Here is a 25,387-nt window from a genome sequence, read left to right on the forward strand (position 1 = left end):
GGACCTGTGTGTGTTTGATCCTGCAGCTGGAGCAGCTGTCAGAAACCACATCTGTAATGTGGCTGACAGCTGGGACACTGTTTACATTCATACATGTTTTAGCTGCTTAGAGTTTATGCTGGAGGGGAACCTGCTCACCTTGGATATGTTTCTGGTTCTGCAGACAGTGCATCTGCTCATACTGGGACCAGTCTGCTTCATCAGGAGACTGGTCCTGTCCCCAGTGTGGAGAAAGATCCAGAGCTGGACTGCAGACAGCCAGTCAGAGCAGCTGTGTACAAAGTAAGACTGAACATCTGTCTGCTGATGGACTCATTTCTGAAACTGGACTTCTTGTTGTTGTTCAGACATTGAAGAGTTTTCTTTCTCTTTTTCTTTCTTTCAGCAGATGTTGGTCCTCAGGAGGTTTTAGATGAACATAAGATCAGTCTGAGGAGGAGATGTGAACGTGTGACTGAAGGAAGTGATGAAACAGGAAGTAGAACCCTCCTCAACACCATCTACACTGAGCTCTACATCACAGAGGGACAGAGTGAAGAGGTTCATACCCAGCATGAGGTGAGGCAGCTGGAGACAGCTTCCAAGATGGACGCCCTCCATGACGCTCCAATCAGGTGCCAGGACATCTTTAAAGCCTTACCTGACCAACAGAGACCCATCAGAGTGGTTCTGACCAACGGCGTGGCTGGTGTTGGAAAAACCTTCTCAGTGCAGAAGTTCACTCTGGACTGGGCAGAGGGCTTGGAGAACCAACATGTCAGTGTGGTGGTTCTGCTTTCATTCAGGGAGCTGAACCTGATCAGAGATGAGCAGTACAGTCTTCTGGAGCTGCTCCATGTTTTCCATCCAACATTACAGAAGGTCACAGCAGAGAAGCTGGCTGTCTCTCAGCTTTTGTTCATCTTTGATGGCCTGGATGAAAGCAGACTTTCATTGGATTTCACCAACAGGAAGCTGCTGTCTGATGTCACACAGAAGTCATCAGTCAGCCAGCTGCTGACAAACCTCATCCAGGGGAATCTGCTTCCCTCGGCTCTCGTCTGGATAACTTCCCGACCTGCAGCAGCCAATCAGATCCCTCCTACATGTGTTGACAGGCTAACAGAAGTACGAGGCTTCACTGACGCCCAGAAGGAGGAGTACTTCAGGAGGAGATTCAGTGATGAAGAGCTGTCCAGCAGAATCATCTCCCACATGAAGACATCCAGGAGCCTCCACATCATGTGTAGCATCCCAGTCTTCTGCTGGATCACTGCTACAGTTCTGGAGCACATGTTGACTACAGAGCAGAGAGGAGAGCTGCCCAAGACCCTGACTGACATGTACTCACACTTCCTGCTGGTTCAGACAAAGAGGAAGAAGAACAAGTACCACGAGGGACATGAGACGAGTCCACAGGAGCTGACGGAGGCTGACAGGGAAGTTCTTCTGAAGCTGGGGAGGCTGGCGTTTGAACATCTGGAGAAAGGAAACATCATGTTCTACCAAGAAGACCTGGAGCAGTGTGGTCTGGATGTGACGGAGGCCTCGGTGTACTCAGGAGTTTGTACAGAGATCTTCAAAAGAGAGTGTGTGATCTTCCAGAAACCAGTCTACTGCTTTGGTCATCTGAGCATTCAGGAGTTTCTGGCTGCAGTCTACATGTTCCACTGTCTCACCAGCAGGAAGACAGAGGTGCTGGAGGACTTCCTGGGGAGAGACTGGAATGAGGATGAGGAGTATGATGATGATGATGAAGATGATGATTACCAATGTATTCTGGATGATTTCCTGAGCAGAGCCATGGAGAAATCCCTCCAGAGTAAAAATGGCCACCTGGACCTGTTTGTTCGCTTCCTTCATGGCCTCTGTCTGGAGTCCAACCAGAGACTCTTAGCAGGTCTGCTGGGTCAGACAGAGATCAGTCCAGGAACCATCCAGAGTATCATCAACAACCTGAAGGAGATGAACAGTGAAGATTATGTTGATGATGATAAAATCTCTCCTGACAGAAGCATCAACATCTTCCACTGTCTGATGGAGATGAACGACCTCTCAGTACATCAGGAGATCCAAGAGTTCCTGAAGTCAGAGAACAGATCAGAGGAACTCTCTGAGATCCACTGCTCAGCTCTGGCCTTCATGCTGCAGATGTCAGAGGAGGTTCTGGATGAGTTGGACCTGCAGAAGTACAACACATCAACAGGAGGACGACAGAGACTGATTCCAGCTGTGAGGAACTGCAGAAAGGCTCGGTGAGTCCAGATGTGATCATTAACATCATTGATTAGTGTAGATCAGTAGTTTAGTTCTTCAGATACACACAGCACTAAACGACTCTCAGTAGTTTCTCAGATAAAATAATATTTTGTGTTGATCAGAAATGTGTGTGTGCACTCAGCATGATGCTGCTTTGGTAGTCGTACGCTGTGTGTTGTAGACTCACATCTACATGTAGTACCTGTGTGGTGTCATTAGGGGGCAGTATTTTAATCTGCTGCTGTTGGTCATTCAGACGCTGCTGTTAGACAGAAATAAGAATCTGTGGAGAGCTTCTTTGTAGTGAACTCTGATGTTACAGAGAACAGACAGAACTACAGACACAGAGTTTAGTGGCATAAACATGGGGAGTGAGGATGAAGGTGCTGAGGAAGACTCTGGTTCAGTGTGATGTCCTGATGAGTGACAGAGCTGTGGTTCAGAGTGAGGCTCAGAGGTGAACCAGCTGTGCTCTGCCCACAGTGGGACAAACTGAGTGAGAAGACTCTGCTGACATCTGAACATGTGTCAGATGTGTGAGCTCACGCTGATGTGACAGCAGCTCATGGATTCACTCTCATTCCTGCTGCTGCTCCTAATGTCTGACTTCATGTCCTCATTAATCACAGAGCTCATTGTTCAGTGTTTAGTTGTTGCTGCTGAAATGTCGTCCCTGTTTCCACTGATATTGATCCTGTTCAATGACACGTTTCATATCAGTGAATATGTTCTTTAGGACGTCCACTGACATGTTTAAGTGTCCTGCTGGAAATCAAACCATCCATGAAATCCATGAAAAATCCTTTTAGTGTTTCTAACTTCAGCCTCTGTCCTCTCTCTCTCTCCATCCTCCTCACTGCTTCTTTCACTGATAATCACACAAACATCGTATTCAGCTACAAAATAACACAATAACATCATCTGATCATCATTATTATAAGAGCAGGATCCATGTTTGATATCAGAGTAACACACTGCTTGGTTATGTGCAGTCATCATCAGTGACTGGGTCAAACAGAAGCTCTCTGATTGGTTGCTGACCTTGGTCACCTGTTTCTGTTGCTCTCTCTTTGCTGTCTCCATCCTCTCTCTCCTTTCTCTCCCTCTCTGTCTTTGTACGTCACTCAGGTCCAATGGAAACAGTGACCTTCACAGACCAATCAAAGACGAACTGATCCATGTCAGGTTATAACAACATATAAGTGAAATCAGATCTGATATCAGCAGCTCTGAGTTCATCATTATTGTCCAGTGATGAGATTTCTGCTCCGTTTGGTAACAGTCAGCAGGTTTTTCCTGCGTGTGGACGTGAACAGTCGTACCTGACAGCAGGTAGCAAACAGAGATCATCTTTCCAGCTGGAACTCTTCACTGAGCTCAACTCATTCAAATGTTCAAAACAGGAAACAGTCCAAATGTGTGTCTTCACTCTGACTCTGGATCAGATCTCAGTGACAGGCTGTGGACATTATGGAAGCCTAAATGTGACACCATCTTCCTCCTTCATCTGCAGATTAAAGCCAAACAAAGATTCTCATTCAAAGTCTGCAGGTCTGAGAGAGACTCAGTCGTTGTGTCATGTCAAACACAGTAAGAGGAGCTGAAGCACAGATGTGAAGAGCAGATGTTCATCAGATTATGACCTCACTCTGTTTTGTCTTCATGTACATTCAGTCTGTGTTTATAATGCAGACTTTCTGCTTTTATAATAACACATTTTATATTTTCTATCATCACAGACTGACTCAGTGTCGACTCTCAGAGGCTCACTGTGAAGTTGTGGCCTCAGCTCTGAAGTCCAACCCCTCCCATCTGACAGAGCTGGACATGAGTAAAAACAGCCTCCAGGATTCATGGATGAAGCTTCTGTGTGCTGGACTGGAGAGTCCAAACTGTCGACTGGAGGCTCTGAGGTGAGTTCACTGACTGCAGCTGTTGTTGTTTTTCTATATTTCAGGTCTTTGATGTTTGAAACTTTCTTTAGTTCCTAAATGTTCAGGATGTGTCTGGAGACAAACATGAAGAAGTTTGAGTGCTTTCAGAAAAGTTGTGTCTTTCCAAACGACTGAACAACAGTTTTTCCTTTTGGCTCCAAATACAAGTGACAGACTTGAGCAGGTTTCATTTAAAGGCTGACAGAAGTGGAGTGGTGACGGGGAGATGTTTGACAGGACAGTGTTTCAGCCTCCACAGGTTCATGTTGTGCTCCATCAGTCAGTGAAGATGAAGTCTGCACTGATGAGGCTATAGACCAGGGGTCCTCAATCCCAGTCCATGAGGGCCGGTGTCCCTGCAGGTTTTAGATCTCACCCTGGGTCAACACACCTGAATCACATGATTAGGTCATTACCAGGCCTCTGGAGAACTTCAAGACATGTTGAGAAGGTCATTTATCCATTTAAATCAGCTGTGATGGATCAAGGACACATTTAAAACCTGCAGGGACACCAGCCCTCGTGGACTGGGATTGGGGACCCCTGCTATAGAGTGTGTGAGGGATGTGAATGAGGATGATGAAGATCTGATGATAGCAGATAAAAACAGGCTGCAGAGACTTTGAGCTTGTGTGGAAACAGAGAGAAAAGAAAGACATGAATGTCAAAGCTAATGAAGGTGAAGTTAGGAGCTGTGATGATGTTCATGTATCAGAAGCTGATCTGGCTGCTACAGAGACGACCCACACAGCTGCTGTGGTGAGGTGTTTCAGCATTAACTGTACGCACAGGGCGAAGGAGGGCCTCAAGTTCAGTATTACCTAAGTCAACATCAAAGATGACCGGGGAGTGGTCAGAGAACCCAGCATTGTTTATATCCTTGATGCAAATGTCCAAGCCATATGAGAAGACCAGGTCAAGGGTATGGCCTTTAGCATCATACCCTGGCCTTGGGTTGGTTCATTAACCCACTGAATGAGGTTAAAAGATTCAGTTAATGCAAGAAAATCTTTAGATAATGGGTCGTTCTTACAGCAGACATGTATATTAAAATCACCAGTAATAAGAACACAGCCATATTGAAAAAGAACAGATCCTAAAATGTCAGCGAGTTCAGAGATGAAAGTCTTGTTGTATTTAGGCGGACGATAGACCACAACACACCGAGTAGTCAAAGAGTCAGTCGTCTCCAGTAGCTGTGCTTCAAAGCTAGGGTAGGTAGGGAGGGTAGCAGCCAAACTTTGTTTTTAAAAACCGAAGCTAAGCCACCACCTCTGCCAGTGAGCCTCGGCGAGCTAAAAAAGACACAGTCTGCAGGGAGAAGCTCAGAGAAGGGGATGAACTCACCGGGACAAGTCCACGTCTCCGTCAGGAGTAAAACGTCCAGTCCCGCGGCGAGGAAAAAGTCCTTTAAAAGAAAAGCCTTGTTCGCCAGCCACCTGGCATTAAATAAAGCCATCCGTGTGACGCTGAGGTTGTTGTGATGGATGCCACGACCGGAGGATGTTATCCAGGACCGAACAGGGAGGCAAGCCACTGGAAGGGCTGGGTAGGTTTGAAAACCAGCGGGGCAGATCCAGCGGTGGCTCAGCAGTTTAGCATCAGGGCGGCCTCTGCAGGAGGGGATAAAGCGTAGAATATCCCGGCTTGCATATGGATCATCCGTAACCTTGGCTTTGAGGTAGGCCTTAAAACAGACGCGAAAACCACTCCTTTTACCCCGTTTCCTGTAACGTTTCCTGTGCAGGTTGGAGTGAGGTAGGCAGTACATACTGGTGAGGGAGTCTGGCCATAGAGGGGTGGCATCACCCAGGGTCCAACATGGATCCGGGCGATGGGAGTAAGAGAATCGGAGATTCAAAAGCATATGTCTGTCGTAAGTTATTAGTGCACAGCCACCTAGTGAGCATAAAACCAAATGCAAAACAATAAGGAGTACTAAGCCAAGGCGCAGGCGAGGATGGCGTGCCATACACACCGGCGCCATCTTTTGGCATGATGTGAAAGTTGTGCTGACACTAAACTGCAGGACTCAGGCTGATATTATACTGATCCACACTGAGGATCTTCATGGTAAAGTCTGTGTTGTTAGTCCAAATCAGATTAATCCAGTCACACAGGATGAGAATAATGCGATGAGAGTGACGCAGGTAAAGATAAGGTTAACAGCTGTTCCTCCTTTAATGTGTAGAGTCGACAAAAAAGACTGGAGAAATGCTACATGGCTAACCTGAAGCTAACCTGAGAAACAGTACTGATGATTCCTACAAAGTGTTTAGAGTGGAGTTTGGTAGTACTGTGTGTGCACAGATGGACAAGCCACCCTCAGTAGTACTGACATGTAAGAAATGTGTCGTCATGACTACAACTAACCTAAATCTAAGTGAATAATTCTGTCTGAACCCGAACAAACTGGAAATGAAAGATATGGAAAAAAAACTCAAATAACTTCTGTGAGCGTCTCTGCTCTAAAGTGTTTCTGCCACAAAGAGCTGAAGGCCAACTTCTCCTACTGCTTCCTTTGGCCAAACCATGACATCAGAGCTAGGTGATTGGTCAGTTTCATGATGGTCCTGAAACAACATTAACGATGATGTTAATTAATTCTGATGTACAAACAGCAGCAGCACAGTAAGTCTGCATTTGTCCTGCAGTTTCAGTCCAACACTGAGAGTCTGTTACTGGAGCAGTTTGGCCCTCAGCACTTAAATGACCACCTCTGGATGTTCAGTGTTGAGAGTGTAGAGCGGTCGAGCTCCTGAGGAGCAGCCTTTAGCAGTTTAAACTGATCCAGGATCTGTTTGTTCCTCCAGCTCCCTCTGATACAGAGCTCCCCAGGATATCTGCTTTATCAAGAAAACTCTGAAAGGTTTGTCCAACAGTGCGGGAAACATTTCAGAGAATATCTCTGAAGCAGAAGCTGAACATAATTGAACAAAACCAACAACAAAAATGTTATTCATGCATACGACCAGATTAACTGAAAACACCTTCAGCTCACGTATGAACTAATAGGAAACTTTTAGCTGTTATTAACTGGGAGTCAATGAAGTGATGAATTAATGAAGTAATACTGGGGTGATGTGGTCACAAATCTCTGAATTTCTTTAAAACAGAGATTAAAGGAAAACATTTGATTAGATTTTTATTGAGACTATATTTTCTTTATCCAGACTGAGTCAAAGCTTTTTGTTCTAGAAGACAAACACATTGTGATTACTCTAATATTAGATCATGTGTTCAGCTGTTTGGAGTATGTTTCGTGTCTGAGCTGCCTGCTGTTTGTATCTAAGCTTTGATTTGACTTGAATGTCAGCAGCAGACTGATGTGACGATGAACAAATAGATTTAAGTTCTACTAACTTTTTCAATTCTTTTACGTGATTCTGTGTTGTTGGCTGTTTGTGTGGTGTGAAGGTGACTTGCTGCTGGCTGCGAGGCAAACTGCCCCCCGGGAATAATAAAGTTTATCTCGACTTTGACCTTGTTTTACAACAACAGAATGATGAGTGTGTCTGATCATGTTTGAGAGAATCTCCCTGATGAGTACAGATGTGAACGAATTAGGAATTTATCTTCATGTTTTGTTCTTTATTCAGATTGTGTGGATGCAGTTTGTCAGAAACCATCTGTGGTGATCTGGTTGCGGCTCTGAAGACCAACCCCTCCCACCTGACACATCTGGACCTGGGTGAAAACAACCTGGGGGCTTTGCATATGAAGCAGCTCAGTCTTTTCCTAGAGAGTCCAGACTGTAGATTGAACATCCTGAGGTCAGTATAGAGTAACAGCGGCACTTTCTCATAATTACATTTAACAATTTAAGCCTGAGGTTACAGTCCCACACACCAACATAAATCCTACACTAATGAGGACACACACGATCTTTCTCTTACTATTTCGGTGTGAACACAAACCTGACAATAGAAAGCAAAGCTCCTAGGCTCAGGTGTCAGGAGGTAGAGCAGCTACTAATCAGAGGGGTGGTGGTTCGATGCCCGTCTGCTCCAGTTTGCATACCTAATGTTGGGCAAGATGCATCCATCGGAGTATGAATGTGTGTGAATGTTAGATAAAAAGCACTTGTGTAGGAAAAGCATAGAAAAAAGTGCTTTGATGAGTCAGTGAATGAGGCAAGTTGTATAAATATGCTTTGAGCGCTCAGCTGGAGTATAAAAAGCTCTATATAAAAACAAGTCCATTTACCAAAGATGTAAACCAGCACAAAGAGACTTTAAAACAGTCGAAAGCTGCCTAGCTGGGGTCCCTTAAACCACCTGATAAACATTCAAGTGCATGCAAAGCTGTGCCATGGGTCCTTTACGTCACAATCTGAAAAAGGTGTTGGAGATAACATTTTGTATGACTTGATCACAAGAGTTAAGATAGTTTCTTTACAACTTTCCTCAGAACTTTCCACCCCTGACCAATCCCCTAGATGTTGTTGTTTCTGTTCAGTGGCCCTGAAACACTATCGTGTTACCGATTAATGAGAAGGTCTACATTCTGAACCCTCTTCAGCTCTGAGCAGATGATGAAACACTGAATGATTACAAGCTCACTTCGTCTAGTAAACTTACATCTTTCATTCTTTATTCAGACTGGCCAACTGCAGTCTGTCAGAGATCAGCGCTTTTGTCTCAGCACTGAGCTCCAACCCCTCCCATCTGACGGAGCTGCACCTGAGTGGAAACGACCTGCAGGATTCAGGAGTGAAGCCACTGTGGGGTTTTCTGAAGAGTCCAGAATGTCGACTTCAAATTCTGGGGTCAGTCACCACATTTTAGTTGTGCTAACAATAAACAGCAGGCTAATAAGATGCTGACCGACAGGTTTCCATTAAAGGTTGTAATTTGTATATGAAAAAGTGCTTTGGCTCAGCAGGGAGCAGCTTACAGGTAGAATCCAGCTGCTGGATGGGATCAGCATGTCATAGCTATCTACCAAACTGCTAACTGGGGGATTTCAGGCCATCTATGGATCATTCTTGCTAACTGTTTATTCAGCTTAGGCTCACAGGGCTGCAGCCTGTGCCCCAGCTGTCATAGGGCAAGAGGCGTGGTCCACCTGCACAGGTGAGCAGTCCATCACAGGGCCAACAGACAGAGAAGCACTCTCTCACATCCACACCTACAGCCAATGTAGAAGCACCAATGAACCTAAGCAGCATTTCATTGGACTGTGGGAGAACATCCAGCCTCCACAGAAAGGCCAACAAGCTTCAACCTACAACCTTCTTGCTCTAAGGCACTACTGCGAACCACTTTTCCCCATTTCAGCCCAAATCCTGCATCTTCCTGTTTCTGACTCCAGGCCAGCTCCACTAACACTTTCTCATCAGACACTGCCACCTAGTGGAGGAAGTCTTAGTTCCATTACAAGCTTCAGATTACAGTTAGTTCCTTTACAAAGAGGTGGAGGTGGTGGGGCCACAGCACCATCATCACTGAGTGCCATAGGACACTTAACCAGAGGTGGGTCGAGTAGCCAAAAATTGTACTCAAGTAAAAGTAGCATTACTTTAAAATATTATTACTCAAGTAAAAGTGAAAAGTAGTCGTCAAAAAAGTTACTCAAGTAAGAGTAAAAAAGTACTTGGTGAAAAGACTACTCAAGTAAGAGTAAAAAAGTACTTGGTGAAAAGACTACTCAAGTAGGGAGTAACTGTTTGAAATGTCAGATTTATTTTATAAATAAAAGCTATCAAACAAAAATAAATAAATATACAAACTTTAGTATTTTCAACAGGAATATGTGTAAAAACATCAACAAAATAAGGCACAACTATTCTAATGTCCAGGTTTCAGTTTTTCACAACATGAAGCTTTTTTCACCAAAACCTGCAGTAAATAATATAAACATATAAACAGTGCAAACAATTTCCAGTGACAAGATATGCTGTAAACTTTATATTCATCTTTGCTCCAAATGGCACAGCAGCCTCAGAGAAAGCAGAACGAGGCATCTTCAACATGTGTTCATACAAGGCAGCTCAGGTCACCATAAGTTGTTTGGGTGTGCATCTATTTCTGCATATTCAGCAAAAATGTGCCCTTTCTTCACTCACTGAGGAGATGGTTCAGCTTCAGCAGCAGTTTGCTCTCAAGGTTCTTTCTGTGAAGCTGTAACTGTTCAGCAGTGAACAGGAGTCCTGCATGACTGAGACGTCCTTCACAAGCTCCAGATGCAGGAAGAGCTGTGTTGATTTTGATCGACAGCTTCTTGATGTGAGGAACGCCATGCAATAGATCCACACCTCCAGTGACATGAAAGGTACCTCTCCAGCCCTGCTTCTGGCTTTCCTGACCCCATGGATCCATCATCTTCGTCGGTTAGGCTGCTGTTTGTGCTGGCCTCATCCAGCTCTGAGTCTAGGTGATGTCTGATGAAGTGGAGACCTGTGGAAAGATGTTTTCAAAAGAATCAGGTCTGGTCATTATGGCGCTGTATACACTGCCAAGCTGCAGATGTTTGGCAAGAAGATTGGATCACACTGGAGATGTTTTTACTAACTCTTGTAGAAAAACAAAATCCTGTCATTCATATCCTGCACAAACAGTTTGCAATGAAGTCCAGATCAAGTTTAAAATAAGAACGCGTGCAAGGCTAAGCAGTGCTCGCCAATAGATCCTCCTGTTTGGCTGTTACTCTGGGATCTCCTCCATACCTTCTTCATGCCCTGCAGGACGGGGCTGTGGCCCCCCCACACCCTCTAGCAGATCATTACATGAAGGAACCTTTAAAAACAAGCGCGTCCATGCTCACAGGTGTACACACGGGTGATCACACCCACAAACTACACCCTTTTTGGCTCCTACCTCAAAGCACACTGTGTTCTGTTGATCTTATGTGCTGCACAATAATGTTTAACATTTAGTATTTACTGTCATATTCCCATATATCATTGTGATGTTGTTTATTCTATTACTCTTGTTCTCTTCTGCTTGTTTTCTTTTTTCTTTCTCAACAGGTGATCCAGGTGATCGATAGATGCATTTTTTTTCTGCCCATTCTGTTGGTTTTTGTTTTTTGCCCTTCTCCCCGTCCCTCTTCTCAGCTCTTTCTCTTTCTTTCTCCCCTTCTTTCCCCCAGTCAAGTCTGTCCCGTATTCAGCAAGTGACAATAAAATAAACAATAAAAGGTGAATCAAATGGACCATTATGGCAAGGCTGGGATGGTCAGTTTGGTAAAGTAAATCCGTTGGGCATCTTTCTTTGCCTTTAGACAATAATTCTGATGCAAAAGAGCCAAACGGGACAGGCAGGAAACAAAAAGACTCTCAGCCAGGTTCCCCACAGCACTCCTTTTATTGTGGTGACATGAATATGCATAGGGTCATTAACATATAACATCTTACATAGGTATACATGTGAACAAAGAATACTGTGTGTGTGTGTGTGTGTGTGTGTGTGTGTGTGTGTGTGTGTGTGTGTGTGTGTGTGTGAGACCCCATAAAATCTTCCCTAAACCTGCTGGTCTCCAGCAGTTCATCAAACCAAAGGCACTTAGACTAAGACAGATGTAGCTACGTTCATCCTACCATAAAACACTAAGACAAGGTACGACCTCTCTCGTGCTGCCAGAGTGCTCTCTAATGCACACAAAGTTTGCAGACTATCAAGGATCAAACCTCTACCAATCTACAACTAATTACAAAACTCTAAGCATATATAAGTAGATATTTCTAAGCATAAATGACAATCAACAATACAAAACCTAACAGGTGATAGTGTGGCCTGTGTAGGTTGTCTTCAGGTTCTCTGCTTCCTCCCACAGTCCAGAAACATGCATGCTGGGTTAACTGGAGTGATTGTGAGCATAAATGTTTATCTGTCTCTGTCCTAGCTCGATGTCTACCTGGCTACATCACCGTGGTTACTGATGCTGAACCCATAACCTGGTCTGGATCAGGTTATGTTCAGAGTTTGTGTTTAAAATCGACTGAAGTGCCTCGTTTTCACTGATTCTTTCATTTACAGAAAGCTTTAAGTGTGATATAGATTCAGTCATATCTGACTAATGTCAGTGAATGAGGCCCAGCTGTAAAGGAGTTTAGGCTCCATGCATTCAGCTGGTGCTGCAGAAAAAGTAGAAATGTTTCTGTTTGGTTCTAATCTGCTGCTGAGTCTCTTTTACAAAGATGGAACTGTAGCTAGTCCTGCTCATGTAGCCAGTTAGTAAAAACCCAAGTCACCGTCAGACACAGCAGACATTTAGTGATAATCTCCCTGTATGTGGTCTTTTAGCACCTCCTAGTGGTGAACATGTGGAGTGTTGTTAGTCTGTGCTGTGTGACAGGTGTAACTATTGAGTAAGACACACTCAACATGCTGCATGCTGGTAGCTTAGCCACAGCTCAGGTGTGGAGAAGCTGAAAAAGAAGGTTTTCTATTTTGTAAGAAGGAAAAAACTGAGAGGACTGAGTTAAAGAGAGGCTGGAGAGTAACACAGAGCAGCCACAAAAGCTGCTCACACAGTTTAGACAGTTTAGCATCAAATGTTCTAGTGAGTTAGATCCCAGCTAACTAGCACACCAGCTAACTAGTACACCGGCTAACTAGTACACCGGCTAACTAGCAAGCCAGCTAAGTAGCAGACCAGCTGACTAGTGAACCGGCTAACTAGCACATTGGCTAACTAGCACACCAGCTGACTAGCAGACCAGCTGACTACCGAACCGTCTAACTAGTACACCAGCTAACTAACACACCAGTTGACTAGCGAACCGGCTAACTAGCACAGTAGCTAAATAGCGCAGCGGCTAACTAGCACACCGGCTAACTAGCAGACCAGCTAACTGCAGCCACAGGCTGAAGGACGATTAAATGTAGTGGAGATATCAGGGATAACACTGGTGTGTCTGATTCACGACAAATAAGATGAATAGATAAGTTACATATCCAGTTAGCTCCATACGTCAGTATAGCTAACATAAAGTAGCTGAAGATAAAACACAGAAAAACATGAAAGTGATTTTCCTGGCCTGGGATTTTATAAAAATATTCTGCAGTACATCAAAAACGAAAGAAAACCATTAATCAACATATGAACATTACCTCTGACGTTACAGCGGTTTTATTAGAGACACGGCTAAGCGTTTAGCATTTTGCATAATTTTAAAAAGTTTAAATTTGTTCAGTATTGAACGGCAGAAATTAGGTTTTCTTTTCAGAAGTAAGTAAAAGGAAAAAAAAAACAGCGGCCGACAGCCTGTAAATAACGGTAGACTTATGCAGAACAAGCAAGCGAATAATACCCACCCCTACTATCCTATCAGTGATCAGAGTACTGTAGTATACTTCTACTACATAAACTATACAAACTGAACGGCATTAGTGTGACTTTAAGTTACCATCAGTACAGACGAACTGATGGTAGTTGGACAAAATAAAGGCTTTGCAATTATTGTGAAGGGCTTCCGCTTAAACTAAGATCAGCTGATTACCTCATAACAAATTGTTTGCTATAGAACGCAGCCCCCACTCTTCATTAATATCATGTACTGTAACTCCCAGGTAACCATGGTTACCCAGCCACGCCCAGTAGTCTCCTGAGAGACCAACAGCTGGTGCACGGTGTAACGCCGTGGCTTTCGTAGTCTCTCCTTTTTCTACAGCTCATGTGTTCTTCTTCCAAATTAGACTTTGGTGACAAACTGGTGTGATCTCCATGTTTCCTTTGTTGGACTGTGGGCGAGTGTCAGAACTGAATGTACTGAGTAACATGTAGAGTTTAAATATGTGTCAGTTCCAGTTTTAGAGCTCTAAAGTGCAGCTATCATGTTAGGAATATGTGAGGAATAGACAGGAACACTGAGCACACTGAGGTCAGATCTTTATTTTACCACTCGCTGCATTCTTGATGTTCATGAATTCAGCAGGTTCATGATTGTCTGCAGCATCAATCTCATATTTCCATTAAAAGTGTTGAATTTGACTGATGTTCTTTATGATCTCTGGCACCAGTTCATCTGTAGGCTGAGCCCAGTCCATCCAGTTAGTGAAATGATGTTTAAAGGTCTCCTTGTTCTGTGAGCGTGCACAGATCCTGAAGCAGGAAGCCTGGGTTACAGAGAAATGATCATCACTGTGATGATGCTCATCATCTCTGACTGGGATTTGAGGTTTTGTCAAAGCAGCAAAGAAAGCCTGGCTATGTTGGACTGGGTGTGGAAGCAGCTCCCAGTTTGAGTTCAGGAGACAGACACCCTCTCTACTTTGAAGATCAGCTTCAAACTTTCCTTTTTGATAAAGCTTATAGTTCGAGCTGGATCAGGTGACCCTGAACCATCCCTTAGTTATGCTGCTATAGGCTCAGGCTGTTGGTGGACTTCCCATGATGCTCTGCTTTCTTCTCCCCTCTTTTCACTCCTGGTGCTTTTATATGTCACTACTGCATGTCCTTAACGTTTGTCTTCTGTCTCCTTAGTTTGTGTTTTGTTCTTGTCTCTCTGAGCTCATCTCTTCTCTTTCCCCTCACCCTGCAACCAGTCATGGTAGATGCTTCTCCTGGAGCCTGTTTTCACTGGGAGGATCTTTGTGTCAAAGGGAGTTCTTCTTCCCACCATCACCAAGTGCTGCTCACAGTGGATTGTCTGATGTTTGGGGCTTTCACTCTGATATTGGAGGCTGTTACCTTACTCTGTTAAACAGCTTGAGATGTTTTGTGTGTCTGCAGTCTGTCAGGCTGTCTGATCACAGAGGAAGGCTGTACTTCTCTGGCCTCAGCTCTGAGCTACAACCCCTCCCACCTGAGAGAGCTGGACCTGCGCTACAATCATCCAGGTGATTCAGGAATGAAGCTGCTGGATGATGGACTGAAGGATCCAGGCTGGAAACTGGACACTCTCAGGTATGGAGAGAATGTCTGATAGAGAAGGAAGAGCTGGAAACACATAACCGTATTGGCATTAGCTGCTAAGAATTAGTTGCTCACATTGTTTGAAACCAAAGGAAAACCGTGTCAGCATTAGCGGATAATACTAATTCACATTAAATTAGCAGTTTCTGTGACGGTGACCTACTTACTGTATTAGCATTGGCTGCTAATGGGTTTTCACCTTAATTTATCAGTAGGCGCTAACGGCTGCCTACTTAACATTTGCTGCTCACATTGTATTAAAGCTAGGCATAACGGTATTAGCATTAGGTCCTAATGAATTTTCACCTTAAATTAGCATTAGTCGCTAATAGTGAGGAGTTAATCCTTAGCATTAACTCCTTACATAGTTATAATGCAAGGCAAAAGGGCATAAGTGTTAGCTATTCACATAGTTAAAAAGGAAGGGGAAATGATGTTAGCGTTAGCAGATAATGAAAATTCACATCAAGTTAGTATTAGTCGCTAAATGACGTCATCACCTAATTTGCATAATTGATCATGCTAATCTAATTGTAACCTACGTTGTTGGAGAGAGAAATAACATCGTGGAAGAGACATAAAGTGAGTTAAAAACGTCCTAAATGCATTTAGAGTTTATTTAGAACTACAAATTAAATTTCTTTTAGCAATTATTGTTTTTTTTTAATGTCACAATTCCAACCCTGCTCCTTTACCTGGGCTTGGACCGGCAAAAGTGACCCGAAATAGGCACTCTGGTGGAGTTACTGTGTGTGTGTGTGTGTTTATAAGTAGTTTTAAACCTTGTGATCCACAAAACAGCATAAGAGTAAAAGAAGAACTGACTGCGTTACAGCACCCGCTGCTTGTTGAGAGTAAAAGCGATACGCGCTTTCACGTCTTTTTTTAGCGACTTTCTTTAGAAAAAAAGTCGCTAAGGGGTCTGAAAACTCGCTAAATATAGTGACAAAGTCGCTAAGTTGGCAACACTGGCTGTCGGCTGGACTGAAGGATCAAGGCTGGAGACTGGACACTCTCAGGTATGGAGAGTGTCCTCTGATAGAGGAGGAAGAGCTGGAAACATTTCCTGTCCTTCACTTCCTGTTTGTTTCCTGCAGATGAGACACGAACAATCACACATGCAGGAATATTTTCACGCACAGACACACTAAAACTAATTTGAGGTGAATTAGCATTATCCGCTTATGCTAACAATATTTTTTCTTACTTTTTAACAATACGCCATTAGTGGCTAATTCTAATTTGAGATGAAAAACCATTAACAGCTAATGTTCATACTGTTTGCTTTGTAAGAATGACAGAAGGTGATGTGAATTAGCATTATCCGATAATGGTAACTCTTTTCCCCTGCATTATAATGATGTCAGGAGTCAATGCTAAGTAGGCTGCCATTAGCAGCTAAAGGTAATTTGAGGTGAATAAGCACTAGTAGCTAATGCCAATACCATTTTCTCTTGTGTTATAATGATGTGACCTTAATGCTAAATAGGCTGCCATGAGTAACTCTTTTCCCTTGCATTGTAATGATATAAAGGGTCTATGCTAAGTAGGCTCCTATTAGCAGCTAAAGCTAATTTGAGGTGAATAAACATTAGTAGCTAACGCTATTACCCTTTTTTCTTGTGTTCTAATAATGTGAGACGTTAATATTGTTCCCAAACAACAGAATGAGAATGAAATATTGATTCTAACAGGGCCCATAAACAGCATTAGCTTAGCAGCATTAGCTTATCAGAGTTTCTATGATGGTCACACAAATTCTTAGCAGAGCAAAGTGGCCTACTTAGCAATAGCTGCTCAAGTTGTAGAAAGCAAGGGAAAACAGTATTAGCATTAGCTGCTAAATGTGCACTTGAGAACAAATTTATTGTAAATTCAGCTGTGAATGTAGAGTTTAAGCTTCCATTTCCAAATGTTAGTTGCTCCTGTCTGCGTCTTTGTCACACACACAGACTGAAATGATTCACAGCCTTGTTTCATACTTCTGTCACTATCACTGTGGACATACAGCATGGGAAACATACACATGGCTTACACTTTATTAGGTACAAATTAGCATTAGCTAGTAATGGCAGTCTACTTAGCATTAAATCCTTACATCGTTATAATGCAAAGGAAAATAGTTAGCATTATCTGGTAATGCTAATTCACATCAAATTAGCAATAGTTATTAACGGTAACACACATCACATTGTTAAAATGGAAGGAAAAATAGTATAAGCATTAGCTACTCATATTGTTAAAATGTAAGAAAAACATTGTTAGCATTAGCGGATTAATTAGTATTACCTAATAACGGCAAACTACTTAGCATTAGCTGCTCACATTGTTAGAAATCAAGACAATATGGTATTAGCATTAGTTGCATATTTATCTAAAATTAGCATTAGCCACTAATAGTAGCCTATTTAGCATAAACTTCTTAATGCTAAATTAAGTTAAGTAATGCTAAATTGGCTTAACTGAAATGAAAGTAGTGTTAGCATTAGCTGCTGATATTGTTAAAAAGTAATAAGAAGTAAGACAAAACATTGCTAGCAGTAGCGGATAATGCTAACAAACATCAAATTAGCATTACCTAATAATGGCCGCCTTCTTAGCATAAACTGCTCATATTGTTTTAATTCAAGGGAAAAGAGTTGGCAAAAACATTGTTAGCATTAGTGGATAATGCTTATTCACCTAAATTAGCATTAGCTAATTATGGCTACGTACCTAGCATTAACTACTGATATTGATTTAAAGCAAGAAAATACGGTATTAGCATTAGCTTCTAATGCTTTTTCATCTTAAATTAGAACTAGCCACTAATGGCATCCTATTTAGCATTAACTCTTCATATCGCAGGGGAAAACTCAAAATTGAATAAAAAAAGTGTTCACATTAGCTACTCGTATTGTTAAAGAGTAAGAAAAAACATTGTTAGCATAAGCGGATAATGCTAATACACCTCAAATTAGTATTAGCTCATTACGGCAACCTACTTAGCATTAGCTGGTCACATTGTTATAAAGCAAGAAAATATGGTATTAGGATTAGCTGCCAATTCCTATTCATCTAAAATTAGCATTAGCCACTAATGGCAGTCTACTTAGCATTAATTGCTCACTAATATAACGCTAATTCACATCAAATTAGCATTAGCAGCTAACATCAGCCAACCTAGAACTAGCTGTAAACATTGTTAAAAGGGAAGGGAAAACGATATTAGCATTAGCTGGTAATAATTATTCACCACTAATTAGAATTAGCCACTAATGGCAGCATACTTAGCATTAACTCCTCACATTGTTAAAAAGTAAATGTTAACATTAGTGGATAATGCTAATTCACGTCAAATTAGCATTAGTTAATAATGACAGTCTATTTAGCATTAGCAGATAATGTTGACCTTGGCCCACTGGAAAAGTTCAGAACTAAAGATTTAGGAGTGTTTCTTGATAGCTCTTTCTCATTTGAGAAACAAATAAATTCTGTTATTAAAACCAGCTGTAAGGTTTATAGTGTTGATTGTCATTTATGCTTAGAAATATTTACTCATATATGCTTAAAGTTTTATAATCGATTGCATAATGATAGAGGTTTGATCCTTAGCAGTCTGTAAAGACTCTGTGTGCCTTCCAGAGTGCTCTGGCATGCACACACAACTTGGGGTCATGAGAGAGGTCGTACCCTCTCTTGCTGATTTATGGTATAGGAGGACACCTACTCTGTGTCTGGATAAGTATAAGAGGCCTTTGTTAGGGGGACCGCTGGACTCTTAGCACCAGCTTTGGGGTCACAGGGTCACATCTGGAACACACACCTACACTATGCACAGACTGGTACTCTTTGTTCATACCTGTGTAAGACGTCATAATGAACTTGTGCATATTCATGTAAGCTCAATAAAGAGCAGTGTTACGAGGGAGCAGACGAGAGCGACTGAGGTCAAGTGAAGGAACGGCGCTGTCACAGTTCTCTCCCTCATCAATTGTCTGGTTCCAGCGGTGGGTCTGTGCTAGACGACCCATCACCAGCTTTTTCCACTGGTTACCAGTACGTGGTAGAATCCACTTCCAGATCTGGTTGTCTTTAAATCTGTGAATGGATTGGCTCCATCTTATCTCTCTTTAACAAAAGAATCCAAGTGGAGCCCTCAGGTCTGCAGATAAGCAGCTTCTGACCAGAACTAGACGTAAAAACAGAGGTGAGCTTTATCGATGGCTGCAGCCAAACTCTGGAACAGTCGCCCTTCACATCAGGTCGTCACCAACACTGGACATTTTTAAAAGCCGGTTGGAAACACATTTGTACTCTGTAGCTTTCAATCCTGACCAGTCTTTATAGTCATTACTGTGTATGTTTCCTATTTTCTCTCTACTCTGTGCAGCACTTTGGCTCAAGCTGTTTTTAAATGTGCTGATAAATAAATGTAGATTTCTTTGAATAAAACAGTGGAGCCGAGCTTTGAGCTCAGTGTGTAACAGTGTGTGTGTGAGAGCCATGTAATGTCCATGTGTGCATGCTGACTGTGCTGCTCTGACCCCCCTCCTCCTTTCAGGGTGGAGCCTGCTGGAGTCCGATGGTTGAGACCAGGTCTGAGGAAGTGTAAGTGTGTTTTTAATGGGATTCATGAAAACAAAGCAGCACACATTCAACCATCTTCATCATGTCAGGAGTCATCATCAAAGTGTCAATCAATGAACAGATGATGGATCAATAACTGCAGCTGGATTGTGTTTGTTCTCTCCATCAGATTCCTGTCAACTCACAATCGACACAAACACAGTGCACACAGAGCTCCAACTGTCTGACAACAACAGGAAGGTGACACGTGTGTGGGAGGTTCAGTCATATCCTGATCATCCAGACAGATTTGATGGTTTTTATCCTCAGCTGCTGTGTAGAAATGGTCTGACTGGTCGCTGTTACTGGGAGGTCGAGTGGAGAGGAGGCGTTGAGATATCAGTGAGTTACAGAAGCATCAGAAGGAAAGGAAATGGTGAAGACTGTGTGTTTGGATACAATGATCAGTCCTGGAGTCTGAGGTGCACTAATGATGGTCCTCATTCTGTCAGGCACAATAACAGTCGAACATCCGTCTCCTCCTCCTCCTCCTCTGTCTCTAACAGAGCAGCAGTGTATGTGGACTGTCCTGCTGGCACTCTGTCCTTCTACAGAGTCTCCTCTGACACTCTGATCCACCTCCACACCTTCAACACCACATTCACTCAAACTCTTTATCCTGGGTTTATGTTCTGGTCTCCTGGTGCCTCAGTGTCCCTGTGCTGAGTGGAGTGTAAAGAGTGTCTCCTGTTACAGAAACACTCTGACTGTTGAACAGATAGTTCAGTCTGTACATGTCTGTCTCTTTCACTCACAAACACGTTTTCACATTCATGGATTCAATCAGTTGATGTTTGAAACTCTTCTAAATGATTCCTTGTAAACTTCTTCCTCTTCAGTCCTTTCAGTCCTTTCACCAGCTCTCACACAACATCAGCACCAATGATCCACGTCCTCATAAACCTCTGAATCAGGTCCTGAAGCAGTGACGTCCTGAGTGAAGACCTCACTGATCACATGACTCTGGTCACCTGACTCAGTGTTTCTGAAGCAGTGTGCTGGGTTTTTAAAAATCCGTGGCTGCTGCCTGATGTTGGGCCCACAGAGGAAGACGACTCACTCGCTCTTCTTCACTTCCTCCTTAAACATGTGGAAGGAGAGCAAAGTGCTGCCAGACTCTTATTTCTGACAGGAACAGAAGAAACCACAGCAAACTGTTGCAGTTCTTCATCTTCATCACAATCTGTTTATTTCTGATGGTGTCTTCAGTCTGAGGTTTGAAGTTTCCATGTCTGTGTGATGTGAAGGCTGCTGGTTAAACTGGGACTCACTGAGTGCTCATAGAGATGCTCCATGAGTCCCAGTACAGACTACAAACATGGTGGAAACTTAGCTTTGATATCCACACACTCTGCACGTCTGTGAGTAACTGTGATGAAGATGTGCAGAGATCTGTGTCCAAACAGGAGAAAGACTGTAAAGACTCTGTGCTTCTAACAGCCTCTGTTAACATATGTGAGGCTGTTTGTTGTTGTTGCCATGGAGCTTTGCACTGTTTGGGTCAGCAGGTCATGTGATCAGGTTTGTTCTGCTGGACGATGGTTCAGTGTCGGGTTTGTTTGCATTCATCAATAAATATCTAAATCAATCAAAGACTCCATGTTTGTTCTTTCATCATGTGACCTCTGCTCATCCATCTCTGTGTGTATCAGGATACATTTGGTTCATAATACACAGAAGAATCAGAGTTATTACCTGTAATAAATGTGAAAGATTCCTGCAGTGATAACCAGGCAGGACTGAAACACATCCAAGCTGTCACCACGGTAACAGCACCGCCCATCCACAGGTGAGGGGAGGAGCAAAAAGAGGGACTGTCACCATTTTATACTAAAAACACTCAACTAATGTTTCTAACATGAAACAAATAAGCCCACATTAATGTGAGTGTTTATTAAATAATAATAATGATGATTTCCTCCTGATCTCATTTCCACAGCACAGAAAACTGTGGTGTATATTGAGGTGGAGGGTGTGGTCTGTGGCTCAGGTGTAGAGTGAGGGTGGGGTGCACCACAGCAGCATGCTGGGACTGCTGAGGGTGGAGGAGGGAGTGATGATGACAACCCCTCCTAACTACAGTTTTATCAGTGAGGCCAGGGTGAGCAGGAGAGGAGGAGGGGTTGCTGTCTTATTTAATGAATCATTTCAATGTAAGCAGCTATCTCCTGGAAGTTTTCAGTCTTTTGAATATGTGGCTTTACAGCTGAAGGCCCCATCCAAAGTTGTGTTTCTTAATGTTTACAGGCCTCCCAAATACTGCACAGACTTTTTTAATGACCTCAGTGAACTGCTGTCTGTGATCTGTGTTGATTTTGACTGTGTAATTATTGCTGGGGATTTTAACATTCATGTGGACAACCCTCAGGACAAAGGGACTAAAGACCTGAGTAACACTCTGGGCAACTTTGGGCTGACTCAGCATGTAACAGAGGCCACACATAATAGAGGACACACTCTTGACCTACTGATCTCCAAAGGCCTGAGCATTTCAAAGGTTACTGTGTCTGATGTGGGCGTGTCTGATCATTACTGTGTTTTCTTTGAAAGTAAAATCTCAGCCCACACAAATATATCAACAACAGTGATCACAAAACGGTGTATAACTGAACACAGTAGTGCAATTTTTAACCAGGTCTTCCCATTAACACCTGACCTGTCCAGAGGGTCAGTCAATGAGCTCGTCAATAGCTTCAATGCTAACATGTTAAATGTAATGGACACTATTGCTCCCATTAAGGTGAAGGTTATCTCTGGAAGGAAAAAGTCTCCATGGAGAAACTCCACACTGGTGAAAAAAGAAAAAAGAGAGTGTAGGAAAGCTGAGCGCAGATGGAGAAAAACAAACCTCCAGGTTCATTATGACATTTATAAAGAGAAACTTCACAATTATAATTTACAACTGAGGAGTGCAAGGAGGTCCTACTTCTCTGACATCATCACTAAAAACAGCCATAATGCTCGGGTCTTATTTTCTACAGTTGACAGGCTAACAAACCCTCCTGTGTCAGTGGCAGCTGAACTTCATTCGACCATGGCCTGCAATGACTTTGCCAAATTCTTCACAGAAAAAATCCAAAAAATTAGACAAGCAATTGGTACATCAACAGCAGATCCAGGATATGTACTGTGTCCACCAAAAAACTGTTTAAACACCATGAAACAGTTTCAACCTATTAACAGCAAAGACCTGGAGGACATCTTAGGTCAACTGAACTCCTCCTCCTGCTGTTTAGATGTCCTGCCAACAGGTTTTTTCAAAAAGGTCTCAAAGACTTTAGAGTCAGACCTGTTACAGATCGTCAACTTTTCTTTATTATCAGGTGTGTTTCCAGAATCACTAAAAACTGCTGTAATCAAACCTATACTGAAAAAGGACAATCTTGACAAGACACAAATGAACAACTACAGGCCGATCTCAAATCTCCCGTTTTTAAGTAAGATCATTGAAAAAGCAGTTTCTCAACAGCTCAGTTACTTCTTAAAACAGAATAATTGCTACGATGCCTTCCAGTCAGGTTTTAGACAGAACCACAGCACTGAAACCGCTCTGACCAAAGTGTTCAATGACATATGTCTGAATACAGACAGTGGAAAAATGTCAGTCCTAGTTTTACTGGATCTCAGTGCAGCATTTGATACAGTTGACCACAACATATTACTCAAACGACTGGAGAACTGGGCAGGTCTTTCAGGAACTGTACTAAACTGGTTCAAAACATACGTAGAAAACAGGAAATACTTTGTATCAATAGGTAACTTCACATCTGAGCAGACAAGTATCACATGTGGAGTTCCCCAAGGTTCCATCTTGGGACCCCTTCTGTTTAACATCTACATGCTCCCACTGGCACAGATAATAAAGAACAACAAAATAAACTATCACAGCTATGCAGATGACACACAAATATATATCACAATGTCACCAGGAGACCGAGGCCCTGTACAGGCTCTTGGTAAATGCATTGAGGAAATCAATGACTGGTTGTGCCACAATTTTCTCCAGCTAAACAAAAACAAAACTGAGGTAATAGTCTTTGGCGCCAAAGAAAAACGATTACAGGTCACCAGAGAACTTCAATCTATACATCTAAAAACCACAAACCAGGCGAGAAATTTGGGTGTAGTGATGGATGCAGACCTAAACTTAGAAAAACACATTAAGACAATAACAAAGTCAGCTTACTATCACCTCAAGAATATATCAAGGATAAAAGATCTGATGTCTCAACAGGACCTGGAAAAACTAGTCCATGCATTCATCTTTAGTAGGCTTGATTACTGTAACAGCATCTTTACAGGTCTACCTAAAAAAATCAGTCAGACAACTACAGCTCATTCAGAACTCTGCTGCTCGAGTCCTCACTAAGACCAAAAAAGTGGACCACATCAGTCCAGCTCTGAGGTCTTTACACTGGCTGCCTGTCCGTCAGAGGATAGACTTTAAAGTCCTGATGCTGGTCTATAAAGCTCTGAATGGTTTAGGACCAAAATACATCAGTGACCTCCTGACCCAGTATGAACCTTCCAGATCCCTCAGGTCATCTGGATCCGGTCTTTTATCAGTTCCCAGAGTCAGAACCAGACACTGAGAAGCTGCTTTTATGCTCCTTATATCTGGAACAAACTCCCAGAAAGCCTCAGATCAGCTGAAACACTCAGTTTATTTAAATCCAGGTTGAAGACTCACCTGTTCTCAGCTGCATTTGAATAAAGCACCAAATCCACACTTTAAGCTTAAATTTCAAAACTTACATTTAACTACTGATTTTATCTACTGTTCTGATTTTATCTGTTTTGATTTTATATACTGTTTTGTTTGTTTGTTTGTTTGTTTGTTAATTAGTTAGTTAGTTTATTTGCTTGTTTTAATCAATTTTAAATCCTGCTTTTTATTTGTTCTTGTTTCTAATGTCTCTGTAAAGCACTTTGAATCACCTTGTTGTTGAATTGTGCTATACAAATAAACTTGCCTTGCCTTGCCTTGCCTTGCCTTGCCTTGCCTTGCCTTACACGTCACTACCATGTGATTTTGGAAATGTATAAATATACGGACAACAGGCTCTTCCGCGGCGTTTAGGGAGCTCTATAGCATTCAATAACAGGACCCTGCACATCAATTCTCGACGCGAGGGGCGTACCCGGCGTGTCCATAAGTGACGCAGAGGGAGCCTGACCATGCGTCACACATTTGACGAGTTAGGAGTGAGAAGGTGCTGACAGGATGGAAATGTTCCACTGCTGCAGTCACAGCACTCAGTGTCTGTGGAGGCTGTTCCTATGACAACAACAGCATCACATCAACCTCTGTGGATCAGTGTGACAGACTGACACACACCAAGAAGCTTTGCTGTGCACACAAACAGCAACACAAAGACTCAGTCAGGACCTGCTGATAGATCAGTGTTTGTCTGTGATGTCTCTCACACTGCGTCCAAACATGGCTCTGTTTTACCCCGAGCTGCTCAGTGCACACAAACCTGGGGGGCCACCCGGCCCATCAGCCATCACATCTGCCCTCACTGATGCAGTGAGTCATCATAGTCATCAATCTAATTCTAATGAATAATAAACAGGTGTCAGATAATCCTGTTTGTAGTTGTGTTCATGTACATTTGTGTTTCTACATGAGACACTTTGCACCTTTACTGTGGATCAAAAGCATCAAGCTGCAGGAAGTGGAGGTGAAGATGAGCCTGAATGGTCACAGCGGACATTTCTACATGATGCAGTTAAATGCTGCTGTT

The 25,387-nt window shown here is 42.8% G+C and overlaps 2 protein-coding genes across 11 annotated transcripts in view; one reads left to right on the forward strand and one right to left on the reverse strand.

The window, feature by feature from the left end:
• Positions 1-21,614, forward strand: part of LOC147333452 (NACHT, LRR and PYD domains-containing protein 12-like) — a 46,206-nt gene extending 24,592 nt beyond the window's left edge. For 6 of the 10 annotated variants that reach the window (XM_086267004.1, XM_086266956.1, XM_086266964.1 and 3 more), the window contains 8 exons: positions 164-282; positions 386-2,234; positions 3,978-4,151; positions 7,772-7,945; positions 8,773-8,940; positions 14,850-15,023; positions 19,576-19,622; positions 19,771-21,614. In XM_086267004.1, the coding sequence (XP_086123130.1) occupies positions 164-282; positions 386-2,234; positions 3,978-4,151; positions 7,772-7,945; positions 8,773-8,940; positions 14,850-15,023; positions 19,576-19,622; positions 19,771-20,306 (3,241 nt within the window). In that variant the 3' untranslated portion in view covers positions 20,307-21,614. Of the gene's footprint in view, positions 1-163; positions 283-385; positions 2,235-3,977; positions 4,152-7,771; positions 7,946-8,772; positions 8,941-14,849; positions 16,052-19,575; positions 19,623-19,770 lie in introns of all 10 variants that reach the window. The other 4 variants (XM_086267020.1, XM_086267029.1, XR_015125407.1 and 1 more) reach the window with 3 other exon arrangements.
• Positions 1-25,387, reverse strand: part of LOC147333447 (E3 ubiquitin-protein ligase TRIM21-like) — a 525,380-nt gene that overhangs the window by 143,251 nt on the left and 356,742 nt on the right. The window lies entirely within an intron of this gene.

The sequence above is a fragment of the Aulonocara sp. 'chitande type north' Nkhata Bay genome, linkage group LG3 (genome assembly GCF_057382095.1).
Source record: "Aulonocara sp. 'chitande type north' Nkhata Bay isolate Kocher_YH1m ecotype deep benthic linkage group LG3, A_spYH_male_GT1.1, whole genome shotgun sequence".
Taxonomy (NCBI): Eukaryota; Metazoa; Chordata; class Actinopteri; order Cichliformes; family Cichlidae; genus Aulonocara; species Aulonocara sp. 'chitande type north' Nkhata Bay.